General features: G+C 37.0%; 1 protein-coding gene across 2 annotated transcripts in view; it reads right to left on the bottom strand.

The window, feature by feature from the left end:
- The window catches only part of NUDT3 (nudix hydrolase homolog 3), a 250,981-nt gene that overhangs the window by 173,552 nt on the left and 63,885 nt on the right, over window positions 1-13,544 (bottom strand). For both annotated transcript variants that reach the window (XM_089833188.1, XM_089833189.1), the window contains exon 6: window positions 7,737-7,818. In XM_089833188.1, the coding sequence (XP_089689314.1) occupies window positions 7,737-7,818 (82 nt within the window). The remainder of the gene's footprint in view (window positions 1-7,736; window positions 7,819-13,544) is intronic.

Below are 13,544 nucleotides of genomic sequence, written 5' to 3'. Positions count from 1 at the left end.
TGGAGGAAATAATCAGAATGGTAACAATCAGAATGGGACACATAATGGAGGTGAACAAGTTGGAAACAATTTCGGTCATGCACCCCAGCAAGCTAGGACAGTGAGTTTGAGGCCCATGATTCCCACATTTCCTCCTAGAGCTCCAGAGCAGCGCGTACTAGAGCCCCAGATCACTGATATACAGGACCAGCTGAGAAGAGATTGGGAAGCCGGAGGTCCAGATTTTACTGCTGCAATCACCTTTAGGGAGTATATAGATGTGCGGATGAAACATATGCCTCGTGGACATGACAAGAACCAGAGTTATGAGCTACGGAAGAAAGTAGGGAAACTTCAATTACCATATTATGATGGCTCGGGGAAGTCTATAGCAAGAGTTTGGGTTCAAAGGCTTGACGCATACTTTCAAATGAACCCTATGCTTGAGGAAGAAGCTATTGAGTATGCAACAATTCACCTAGATGGGTTAGCACACGAGTGGTGGCATCATGGTATGGTCACTATGGGTCATGCACACATTACCTCATATGTGGAGTTTAAGGAGAGACTAATTGAACGTTTTGATAGGCCTAAGGATCGTACCTTCCCTATGACAGGCAGAAACTTGTATGAGGAGTTTAACAGATATGCTGATTCGATACAGGGAGACATTAGCATATCTTCAGGTAATGGTTTATCTGCATCATCTTCACAGGTAGAAGGGGTTATAGACGTTGTGCAGGCTGAGCCAGAAGGTGATATCACAAGCACACCGGATTGTGCGATTGACACAGATAGTGATTCCAGTACAGTTGGGCTGGATGAAGTTAAAGTAGTTGAGGATACTGTCATATTTGAGTATAGTACAGTTGATCAGAAAGTGAGCATTCAGGACTTTGCAGAAAGTGAGTATCAGGCACAATTGGATGCTTCTTCACATGAGATAGAGGCTAGTAGCTCTTTACTTGGTTTGGCACGCTAGCTGAAGCCAAGGGACAAGAATATTGTCACGGCTTTATCTCATCATGATAGGATACATGGATTGATTGAGAATCACATTTGGATGATTCAACTGCAGGATAGACAAAAAGGAGTCACAATAGGTTATTCTTGTGACGACTTACAACAGATCAAGGAAGGCATGGAGGCAATGAAGTTAAGTTACATACACCTACTTTCAGATCGCGATCATATCTTTAATCTTGCAAGGATCTATTTAGATGCAGTGGAGAAGGAGGTTGACCGGTTTTTTCATGAGCTGGAGGATACTCGGAATTCCTTGGTGTGTACTCAGTTGGCTCTCCAAGATTCTGAGAGACACATGGACGAGCTTTGTCTTGAGGTGAGTTCAGTTCGAGAGTTAGCGTGTATCCCAGGGACTCGGTTTCCTTTTACAGTCAGGTCACATGTTGATGATGATATGAGTATGTCTAGCATTCACACTCCGGATTCAGAGATTGTAGACAAGTGCGTGAATTCAATTGGTATTGTTCACATTACTCAAGTGAGAAGTTTGCTTGAATTGCTAGCTCGTTTCCCTTCATGGATTAGATGTTGGGATCCTTATCTTAGTACCTTGGATCGTTCTGACCGGAGATATCTATCATTCCTTGGTAGTAGTATCTGTTGCACCATCATGGACTTGATTAGTAGTTTGCCAGATGTAGTTCTCATCCATGCCAGCAACTTGTTTGATGCTGGATTTAGTTTTTACACACCTGTGTTGGGCATTGTTCATATATCCGGTCGACCATTCTTGTTGGAATGGGTTAATGATCTCTCAAATATGACAGAGTTTACAGAAGAGTCCCAGGATCTGAGTATTACATATGATAGCTATTCTAAGGTTACTCCTTTGGACAGTGTACCAGGGATAGAGTATAGGAGTTTGACCAGTCAGCACAATCACGTGTCTAGTCAGCTGAGAGTTCGCGAGCGAGACATTTCTATCACTTGCGAGCATTTCGATGCTGCTCGGCAGTTGTTAGCAGTTTATGGATGGGATTCTCCTACTAGTGATGAGCAGGGAGGCAGTTATCTTTCCTTGACAGAGATCCCCTCTTTATGGGAGGCTATCCGGATTCTGAGACAGAATTATATGCAGTTGGCAGCCGACAGAGATTATCTTATGGAGTGGGGCAGTACAGCATATGACGCATTATTGGTCAAGGAAGATGAGGTGAGTGAGCTTACTCAGCAGCTTGAGGTGACTTCTGAGTTTCTTGAGAGTACACAGTTGGCTTTCGAGGAGTCACAGTTTCATTTAGCTGAGGTGACCGTGGAGTTGGAACGACTTCAGTCTTTACCAGATTTTGTACAGTCACTAACCGTGGTGTCTGGTGATCCGAGGATGTCCATGGTCGAGGTTGATAGGGGCAGTAGAGATGAGGATATATCTATCCATGACACTAGTATTGGCATATTTGGTCTGTTTCCACTGGAGGCAGGTTCAGCTGAGTTGGGCGCTGCAGCTGAGCATTGTGGTATGTTTGACTTGGAGGGCACAAAGACTAGTGATGTTATTGATTCTACACTCTTGGCTATATCATCCTCTGACTTAGCTGATGATCAGTCACAGTTGGTTGTATCACGTCTGCAGGATGAGTCTTTGACTGGGATTGGTTCTTTTTACCGGCATTATACAGTAGGATATGTTCATCGGTTTGCTTTTGATCGATGTGTTGAGGAGTTGATGGCAGACAGGTTTGGTCTAAGCTCTCGTTTTTGCTATCTACCGTGTAATGACTATTCACCATAAGTAGTGCATGGGTGTTATGGTTATGAGACAGTGACCCGTGATCTACAGAGTTGTGTTAATTGCAGTAGGTGTGCAGTGTGTGGATTCTCCGTATTTGGTACAGTTTCATGCGGGAGTATTCATCGTTGTTGCAGAACTGTATCGTACATTCCACATAGGCTAGTGGGATGTGTTGATGGTATTTACTATGTTGGCAGTTTGGGTTATCTACTCTACTTGGGTTTTGATATTTCGAGAGCTTGTTTCTCATGGCTTCCTGACTTTGGAGTTTGGGTGAGTTGTATTCGCCAATTTGATTATGGATTCCTCTTGGTTAATTTGCAGAGGTTGTTGCAGGAGCCTATGTCGACTGACAGCAGTATAGTTCACGACTACATTTGGGATCCAGGTGGATTGATTGGGTTTTTGTTCGACCATTGCTTGGGGACAAGCAATTTTGGGAAGGGCGGACTATAATGTCCCCTTTTTAGCATTCATAGCATGATGTTGTCGTTAGCCTATTTCCCCACGGTCCCGTAGGCTAACCAGGACATTAAAGGGGCTTAAAGGCCATTTGGCCTAGATAGTTTCAATTGCAGGTCTTTTTGAGGGGTTTTGAGGCAACTTTGGGCATACTTACTATTTATAGTAAGTCATCTTGGATATGGTCGGACATCCAGTGGCAGCAGTATGTCGATGGTAATTGTTTAAAATCGGCAAGAAGACTTGTTTATCATTGATAAGATTTGTTATGCATTAATAAAGCTATTTTATAAAGTTAAATTTAAATATTTAACTTTATTAATGCATAGACTATAGTTTGTGGGAAATATTTAAATTAAAAGAGTCCCCTTTATTTTATAACACATTGGAGACATAAGTTACATAAAGGGAGTTATGTTTTATCCCACATTGAGAAAACGAAGAATGGAGTTGTTGTGAGGACACTATAAAAGAAATGGAAGAGCTCCTTTTTAAGCATGCTTAGAAATATCAAAGAAATTGGGAAATTTTCTGGAGATTATGTCTCTATAGTTTGAAGGACGAAATCCCTTCAAGCTGGAAATCTTGACGCCATTGAAAGATATGGTCTTGAGATTCAACATAGTAACAATCTAAAAAAGCAGATATGAAAAAGCAGTTCGAAAAAGCGGAACCAAAAAAGCAGGCTAAAAAAGCGGGTACAAAAAAGCAGGCCGAAAAAAGCAAAACCGAAAAAGCAGGCCAAAAAAGCAGTTCGGAAAAAGCAAAGCAGAAGGGGCAGCATTGAAGGAAATTATTACAGCCATCTACAACCAAGTTCTTTTGTTCGTATTGCTTTTTAGAGTGTTATAAGCTTTCAGCTGTAAGTGTGCATTATACCAGCATTATCATTTTGTAATCCATGTAAATGCCAAAGTCTTGGCCATATTTCATGAGCATTGTAATTTTCGTTGCAATTAAGAAGATAATAGTTGTTGGTGTCATTTAAGCAATTTAATATCATTATTTATCAGCTAGTTAGTTTGCATACCAACTGTTTGTAAAAATGTCAGTTGGCTGTAGGTGTTCATTTCTCATGCTCAGATCATATATATGCACTGAATATTGTCAAAATTAGTAGCACACTCATGTTAGGTCATTGTGTAGTCCATTGTAGTCTTCTAGCATAAGATTCTCATTGATGCAAATTGAAGAAAAAGTCATTTGAAGCTAGCTGAAATACTATATCAATCATACGTCCCTTGCATGTGAATTGTTTGATGAAATTCCTTGAGCTTTCATCAGTTTTTTTTTAGGGCAGATTTGAGGAGGGCCATTACAAAGTCTTTGTTTGCAGAGTCAAGAAAGCTCTCTATGGGCTTAAACAAGCTCGAAGGGCATGGTATGAAAGAATTGATAAGTATCTCTCCAGGTTGGGATTCTCCAAGAATGAAGCTAATCCAAACCTCTATTATAAAAAGGATAAAGATGATATGATAATTTTGAAACTATATGTTGATGGTTTACTAATAATAGGTGATCATGATCTTATAGATCAATGCAAGAAAGATCTAATCAAAGAATTTGAAATGAAAGATTTAAGACTCTTTCATTATTTCCTAGGACTAAAAGTATGGTAGATATCTAACAGCATCATACTTAATCAAGAAAAGTATACATTAGACATCTTTAAGAGATTTGGAATGTGGAACTGCAGACCTATGTCTTCTCCAATGGAGATTAATCTACACCAACTTAAGGAAGCAGCTGTAGAATCACCCTACATAGATTCTACTCTTTATAGACAGACGATTGGGTTTCTTATGTACTTGGTAAATACAAGACCTAATATTTGCTAAGTTGTTAATGCCTTAAGTCAGTTTATGGGTGAGCCAAAGGAGATTCACCTAGTTGCAGTCAAACACATCATGAGATACATACAAGGCACTCTTAATCTTGGTCTCAAGTATGAGAAAGTTGACTTGAAGTTACATGGGTACACAGACTCAAATTGGGCTAGAAGTGTTACTGATAGGAAAAGCACTTCAGGATGTTATTTTAGTTTAGGCTTGGCGATGATACCGTGGATATGCAAAAAGCAGGCATCAGTAGCACAGAGTTCCACAGAAGCTGAATACATTGTCATAGCAATGGCCTCTCAGGAAGTAGTTTGGCTCAGAAAGTTACTTGTGGAATTATTTGGTCAACCCATGAATCCTACTATTATTCATTGTGATAATCAGAGTTCCATAAAGCTTTCTGTGAATCTAGTTTTCCATGACAGATCCAAGCATATTGAAATTCCTTACCATTATGTAAGAGATATCGTAGATAGGAATGTTGTAAAATTGTAATACATTTGCACTCCAGATCAGATAGCAAATATTCTTACCAAACCTCTCTCTCGAATGAAGATAGATCACTTCAGGAAAAGATTTGGTATGGTTGAATTGTAGTGCATTTGTATTCTTTAATTATTAATCATTTTTAATTAAAATTATTATTGTCAAGCTATTGGCGGTTATGGGCTTCACCATTTGTATTCATTATTTAAGAGGTGACGATCTCAGAGATAGTGAACACTTGTATAAAAGACATTATGAGAGATGACGATCTCTTAGATAATGTGTTGAACAATAGAGAACTATTGTCAAATCTAGATGAGTTTAAGATCATATTGTGATGTAAACATTTCTATGTTTGAGTCACAACTTGGATAAGTAAAGAATTTAATCATTCTCTAGATTTTATCCTGTGCTATGGTAGATCTTAACTCTGGATCATGTTGTGATATAGGCCTGTCAGTACCTATGAGTCACAACTTGGATAAAGGAAGAAATTAATCATTCTCCAGATTTTATCCTATATATTTCATTCCATGCAATATTGTTATCACAAGTCTAAGTGATAAGTCATATCACAGGTATAGTAATATGACATAGCATCATGTGTTCAATGATACCATATGCTTAAAAGATTCAAATAGATATAGAGTATCAATCTATGCTTATTCATCTTAATTGATGATGCTAGATATGTTATCTCTCACTATGATTATCAAGTTAAGAGGGAGTGTTGATTCTGTAACTATGAAATCATTCTGATCTGATTCTACAGATCGTACAGATCTAAGAATGCATGAAATCCCTTAGAAATAAGGCCTATAAATAATTGTCTTCTCCTTTGGAGTTATCAGCATCTCCTTTAACATAGTTTAAAGGCTAACTAATCATTTTTGGTTAGTTTAGATATTAACATATGTCTCCTTGATTAGACACCGATCATAAGAGAGCAATTAAGGGCCAACCTAGTAGAGTCATGTCGTTTGTAAGGACATGCCTCTTGGGTGCAGCAGAAACATAAGGTAAGTGTGAGGATAGAGAACACACAAGATACATTGAAGTCTGCTTCTCTTCATTACTGCCTTGTACGATTTTTTGTAGAAGGGTAAGAAACATTTCAGAATAGATATTATACTATAAGTATCACTTTCATATACAGGTCCATATATACACGACTCTCTTAAGCATGTAGAAAGGCATTATATCAGTCTAACAAAGAAGTATTTGCAGAAACATTACAATATCAAGTGATAATTCAAAGCCTAACATGAGAACCATCAAGATATATCCCCCCAAGGCTGCAGTGCATGAGAAAAGTGAGAATTCTCGCAGAACTTGAGGATCATGAAGCAAATCTATCCCATTTTCCAAGTAGATAATCCATTTGAAATGCTATTACCTTCATGTTGTTATAATGGATCTTATTAGAGGGATAAAAGCCCTCAAAACAGAAATCCCCCAATTCATCAGACCATCCATCCCCAAAGCATATGGGGAGGTGTTGTTAGTCACTGAGTATGTTTCACAAATAAGCACAGTCTAATGCCATGGATGTTGATGGGAAGCCCATGCTTCTACTTATTCTTCATTTTAAGAACCTTATTGAAAGTCAAAGGCATCAAATAATTACTATCTTGGTATAGAGTATGCATAATGGACAATAATAAGCCTTGAGAAGTGGATGGTGCTAAACAAAGGAAGGAAACAAATTCCTGTATCACTGTGGGTCTCAGTTCTGGTCTGCTTGATATGTATCACTGTGATCCATGTCTGATGTGAATAGTAATAGTGCACAGGCCTCTTCTGGATATTGTAATTGGCAAGATGAACCTATATTTAGAGTTTATTTTTTGTACTTTTCTGTCATAGCTAAAATAATAAATAAATAAAAATTAACTAAAACAAAGAATACCTAATGAACTAGGCATGCCATGTCACACCTTCTTTAGCTCATAAGGACTATCATCAATTACGTTGATGGTACATTCGAAAGGAAAACAATACATCCCAAACTCTATTGCAATGCAGTCAGCCTAAACAAAATGATATTTTGCGAAATATTTTTTGTCTTCACTCGGGAAGTACTACAGGATATCAAAATTATTTCTAATAAGAAAATGACTATAACCTAGAAAATTTATACACAAAAAATTAAATCACTGAAAGGAGGTTCAGTGTACTAGTGCTGAACAAAGAAACTGCATACTGTTACCAACCTCTGCAGTAAGATTCACTGGTTCATATCTGTTGAGCATCTTTTGTAGACTCAGCAATCTTTCTTTTGCATTTTCTTTGTACCTGGACTCAAAAATTTGTGAATTAGAAGATGCATTTGACAAATAAAAATGTCAGAACTTGATGTGATGATTTAGAAACAATCATATTCAATATTTTTTCCTCTTTCAAGCCTATAGAAAACATGACAATGCATTCGGCATATAAATAGTTATCTTATATCAAAAACTTACAATTCAGAAATAAAATAACCTTCTAAAGCATTATTGCACAACATTTTCACATATATGTGATCTTCAACTTGCAACACCTCATGTAGATAGAAGGTAAGCATAAAGGTGATTTTTGTGGTATTTTACTAACCAAATAAGTTCTCCCTATTGGAAGCATGAATGCTGATGATACTTCTATAGGGGAGTATTGTAGAAACATGATTAGATCATTATCATGATGATATGTTACATTCATGAACATGTTTGTCATTGATGTCAACATAGCAGTTTTCTATGGTATCTGACAGAAGAATAGCGGAAAGATCAAGTTGGTACGGACAGATCATTGAGTACTTTCACTAGTGAAGTTAATGGGAGATATTACTAAGTGTTTAGCATATGCAGCTAATCTCAAAAGAAGAAGATATTAAGTCTAGAAGAAGTAATGCAAGTTTTGGTGAAGACCGTTCTGAGATACAATTTACAGAAACATGTTTTGGTAAACTTGTTATATCTCTTGCAGAATTGTTATTTTGAGTTCTGAGAAGCAACGTTGAAGGCATGCAGAAGACATGTTGGTGATGATGTGGCTAAGCTCGCTCGTCATAATATTACATGTACGGAAAGTTATACAAGTTACAAGGTGACTGATTATTGTTATCGCTAAGTGTAATGTGTTCTTAATGAGGTCCTATAATAATCAATTGAGAAAGTGTAATAGCCAACTCAGCGAATTGTTTTATGGATTCAGTATAAAGGAAGGACATTTTCCTTTGATTATATATGATTGTATGATTGATTGCACGAAGCACGAAGAGCAGGAAGTGAAGATAAGCAGAGCAGAGCGAAGTTGGAGAGAACTTTGTTGTCGAGGTTTTACTTAGTGATCTGAGGTTTGATATTTGGACCCGAGGTTCGTGACATGGTCTACAAGGTCTGACAGTGATTGGTCCGATTGACAGGACAGAAGAGAGAGAATAAAGCACAGTACGAACAATTATTCTACAAGTAACAGTTGAGAGATTAGTTGGACAGTGAGTTCAGTGGTATTGCCCAAAAAGCTGTTAGGACAGTGGGTCCCTCTGTCTTCTACAACTCCTAACAAGGTTGGCACAGCTCCTAACAGGGTCAATCCTCTAACAAGGAATATATATATCTGTATATCTTTGTGGGCATCATTCCCATCGAGGTTTTCCCTCTGATCAAGGGTTTCCCTAGTTAACAAATCTGGTGTAATTGTGTATGTGTATGTGCATCTTGTTATGGTTGCTATTTACTTTGGTTGAATGGTTAAGATTAATTAAGGTTGATGAATGTTTTAATTAGATAACTGATTCACCCTGCCACCCCCCCCTCTCCCTCAATTATCTTGGTGGACTATTATTTCTAATAATTGGTATCAGAGCATTAGGTCCTTGAAGATAAAGCTTAACAACTTTGGGAGATCAGTGGGGAGTTATTTCCAAAAGGATAGTCCTAAGTCAGATGGAGGAAATTTTGACACACAAAAGATGGAGCTTCTTGGTGAGAGATCAAAATTGAGCATTGAGCTTCTAGATAGAGGCATAAGTAAAGATAGATAGAGATCCGAAGAAGACATGAAGATCAAGGAAGGTATTGATCTGGTTATGAAAAGAGAAAAAGAAGGTATGGAGGTTTTTGCTTGTTGGACATGTAATGAGTTTGGTCATTTTTCATCGACATGCCCTAAGAGAGTAAGGAAAACTACAAAGAGTTCACAATCTAATGAAGATAAAGAATTTAAAGCAAGTATGGAAAGATTCTTGAATGATTGTGATGATAAATATAATGAACCTGAATTAATTAAGAAAGACAAAGTATTAGAAGAGATAGCTTTGGTAACTATTGGTGATCCAAAGGCTAACCATGAAAATGTGGAAGTTATTATTAGCAATGATTTGCAAAATGGGAATCAGATTGAAGAGAAAAGATTCAATCCTAGAGTAGAAGAAAGAGTTGAGTTGAAGACTCTTGAACAAAATGGCATTGTAGAAAGAAAAAACAGGTCAGTAACAAAAGTAGCAACAGCTATGTTAGCTAAGAATGATGTATCCAAAATGTTTTGGAGAGAAGCTATGAATACAACAATCTACACTATGAATAGAGTGCAAGTCAAAAAAGACACAAACAAGACCCCTTATGAACTATGGTTTGGTCACTCACCTACGGTTAAGTATTTCAAAATTTTTGGCAGTAAATGTTATATCAAAATAGATGATGATGTTGGTAAATTTGATGCTATAAGTGATGAAGGTATGTTTCTTGGTTATTAATTGAAAAGCAGAGCTTATAGATGTTATAATCTGAGAACTAGGGCTATTATGACTATTGTTGAGAGTGTAAATGTAAGAATTGATGAGAAATTCTAGATACAAGAAAGAATAATTGACTACAATTCTGATGATGAGAATGTTATTACTAAACCAAGGAATGATGAAGTATTCTTTGAGGCTAACAATGATTTGCAAAATGAACAGCTAAGGCAAGAAAAAACTTTGGAACCTAGAACAGAGCTAAGAGTTGAGATAACAACTCCTACTTCTAGTAAGAATATGACAAAGAATCATCCACTAGAGAAAATCATCGGCAGCAGAGATAAAGGTGTGATGACAAGAAGCAAAATCAATGAAGAACTATGCCTGATATCTCAAGTAGAACCAAAGAATGCAAATGAGGCATGTAAAGATGACTATTGGAAGCAAGCTATGAAAGAAGAATTAGATCACATAGTGAAGAATGAGACATGGGAACTGGTCCCTAGACCAGTAGACAAGAATGTGATTGGAACAAAATGGGTATTCAGGAACAAGATGAATGAACAAAGTGAAGTTGTAAGGAACAAAGCAAGATTGGTATATAAAGGGTACTCACAACAAGAAGGAATAGACTATGACGAAACCTATGCTCCTGTGGCAAGAATTGAAGTAGTAAGGTTATTCTTAGTCTATGCAGCACATAAGAAATTCAAGGTATATCAAATGGATGTCAAGTCAGCATTTCTGAATGGAGAACCTAAAGAAGAGGTATACATAGAACAACTTGAAAGTTTTCCTTTAAAAGTTAACAAGGATATGGTATGCAAATTGAAAAAAGCATTGTATGGCTTAAAGCAAGCACCCAAAACCTGATATGCAAGGTTGGACAAGCATTTGACAAAACTTGGATTTAACAAAGGTATGGAAAATAGTACTCTATATTGGAAAGAAATACATGATGGATTAATGATTTTGGTAATATTTGTTGATGATATCATATTTGGAGGAGATGATGATGAAAGTGACAAGCTTGTAGAAGTGAAGAAGGAAATTGAAATGAGTATGATAAGATAGATGAAATACTTCCTCGCATTACAAATTGTGCAGGATAAAGAAGGAATCTTTATTTCTTAGACTAAGTATTTGAAAGATCTATTGAAAAGGTTTGGTTTGGAAATATGTAAACCAGTTGGAACACCTATGGTAACTGGACACAAGTTATCTACAAAGGTAACTGGACACAAGTTATCTACAAAGGATGAGACACCTACTGTTGAGCAGAAGAAATACAGATCTAGGATTGCAATATCTGACTCACACAAGGCCCGATATAGAAAATGCAGTTGGAATTGTTGCAAGATTTCAAGTTGATCCCAAATAAGCACATTATGCAATAGTTAAAAGGATATTTAGATACCTAAAGGGAACTCCAGAGTTTGGATTGTGGTATGAGAGATCTAATGATTTCACTTTATATGCTTATACTGATGTTGATTGGGCAAGCAATATGGATGACAGAAAGAGCACCAGTGGTGGAGCATTTTTTCTTAGAGGAAGATTGGTTTCTTGGTTGAGCAAGAAGCAGGATTGTATCTCACAGAGTACAACAGAGGCAGAATATGTTGTAGCAACAAACAATTGTAATCAAGTTGTTTGGATGAAGCAGATGCTAAAGGATATAAGGATAGAATTCAGTGGACTTGTTGTCATACATTGTGATAACACAAGTACAGTGAATATGCCAAAGAATCCAGTATTGCATTCTAAAACTAAGCACATTTCTATCAAGTATCACATGTTGAGAGAGAAGGTTGCAAAAAAGGAAATCAAATTGGAGTATGTAAGCACCAAAGAGTAGATTGCAGATATGTTCACCAAGCCTCTTTCCAAAGAGACTTTTGAGTATTTGGGAGGTATCCTAGGGGTTATGCCCATACCTTCATCAGAGTAAATGATGCATGAGTGCATCAATCCAGTATTACAGAGCACTATTGTTTGTCTAGACTGAATGTTGATGCTTCTTGGATGGGGGAGTATCTGTGATGGATAGAGTCATCTAGGACTCTTGATGGATGTTGTTTTGAACAACGTCTATGGACACTTGAGCAAGTCAGAGACAGTTGTTGTAGAGATAGATGGTTGCTGAAACTTTTGACATTGATGTCAACGGGGGAGAGATTACAGCATGAAAAACAATTTGATATAGAGTACATTGAAGGGAGAGATTACAGCATGAAAAACAGTTTGATATAGAGTACATTGAAGGGAGAGATTACAGCATGAAGAATAGTTTGATATAAAGTACATTGAGGCATATCAATGGGGGAGAATGGTTGATGAAGAGGATTTGAAAATGATTGATGAAGAGGATTTGAAAAGAAAGGTTAACAGTCTTTTACAATTGGTACTTTTGGAATTAGATGTTTTTCATCTATGTTGCCATCAATGCCAAAGGGGGAGATTGTTGGAAGCATGAATGCTAATGATACTTCCATGGGGGAGTATTGTAGAAACACGATTAGATCATTATCATGATGATATGTTACATTCATGACTGTGTTTGTCATTGATGTCAACATAGCAGTTTTCTACAGTATCTGACAGAAGAACAGCGAAAAGATCAAGTTGGTACGAACAGATCATTCAGTACTTTCACTAGCGAGGTTAATGGGAGATACTAGTAAGTGTCTAGCATATGCAGCTAACCTCGAAAGAAGAAGATATTAAGTCTAGAAGAAGTTATGCAAGTTTTGGTGACGACCGTTCTGAGATAGAGTTTACAGAAACATGTTTTGGTAAACTTGTTATATCTGTTAGTAGAATTGTCATTCTAAGAAGCAAGATTAAAGGCATGTAGAAGACATGTTGGTGATGACGTACCTAAGCTCGCTTGTCATAATAATACATGTACGAAAAGTTATTCAAGTTATAAGGCGACTGATTATTATTATCGCGAAGTGTAACGTGTTCTTAATGAGATCCTATAATAATTAATTGTCCTATAATAATTAATTAAGAAGGTGTAATAATCGACTCAAGGAATTGTTTTACGGATTTGATATAAAGAAAGGATATTTTTCTTTGATTATATATGATTGTATAATTGATTGCAACAAGCACGAAGAGTAGAATGTGAAGATAAGCAGAGCAAAGCGAAGTTGGAGAGAACTTTGTTGCCGAGATTTTATTTAGTGATCTAAGGTTTGATATTTGGATCCGAGGTTTGTGACCTGGTCTACAAGGTCTAACAGTGATTGGTCTAGTTGACAGGACAGAGGAAAGAGGATAAAGCATAATACGA

Source organism: Cupressus sempervirens, chromosome 5 (assembly GCF_028749045.1).
Source record: "Cupressus sempervirens isolate cs-2001-9-10 chromosome 5, ASM2874904v1, whole genome shotgun sequence".
NCBI classification, from domain to species: domain Eukaryota; kingdom Viridiplantae; phylum Streptophyta; class Pinopsida; order Cupressales; family Cupressaceae; genus Cupressus; species Cupressus sempervirens.
The sequence above is the reverse complement of the archived record's forward strand: the minus strand, read 5'-3'. Positions and strand labels throughout refer to the sequence as shown.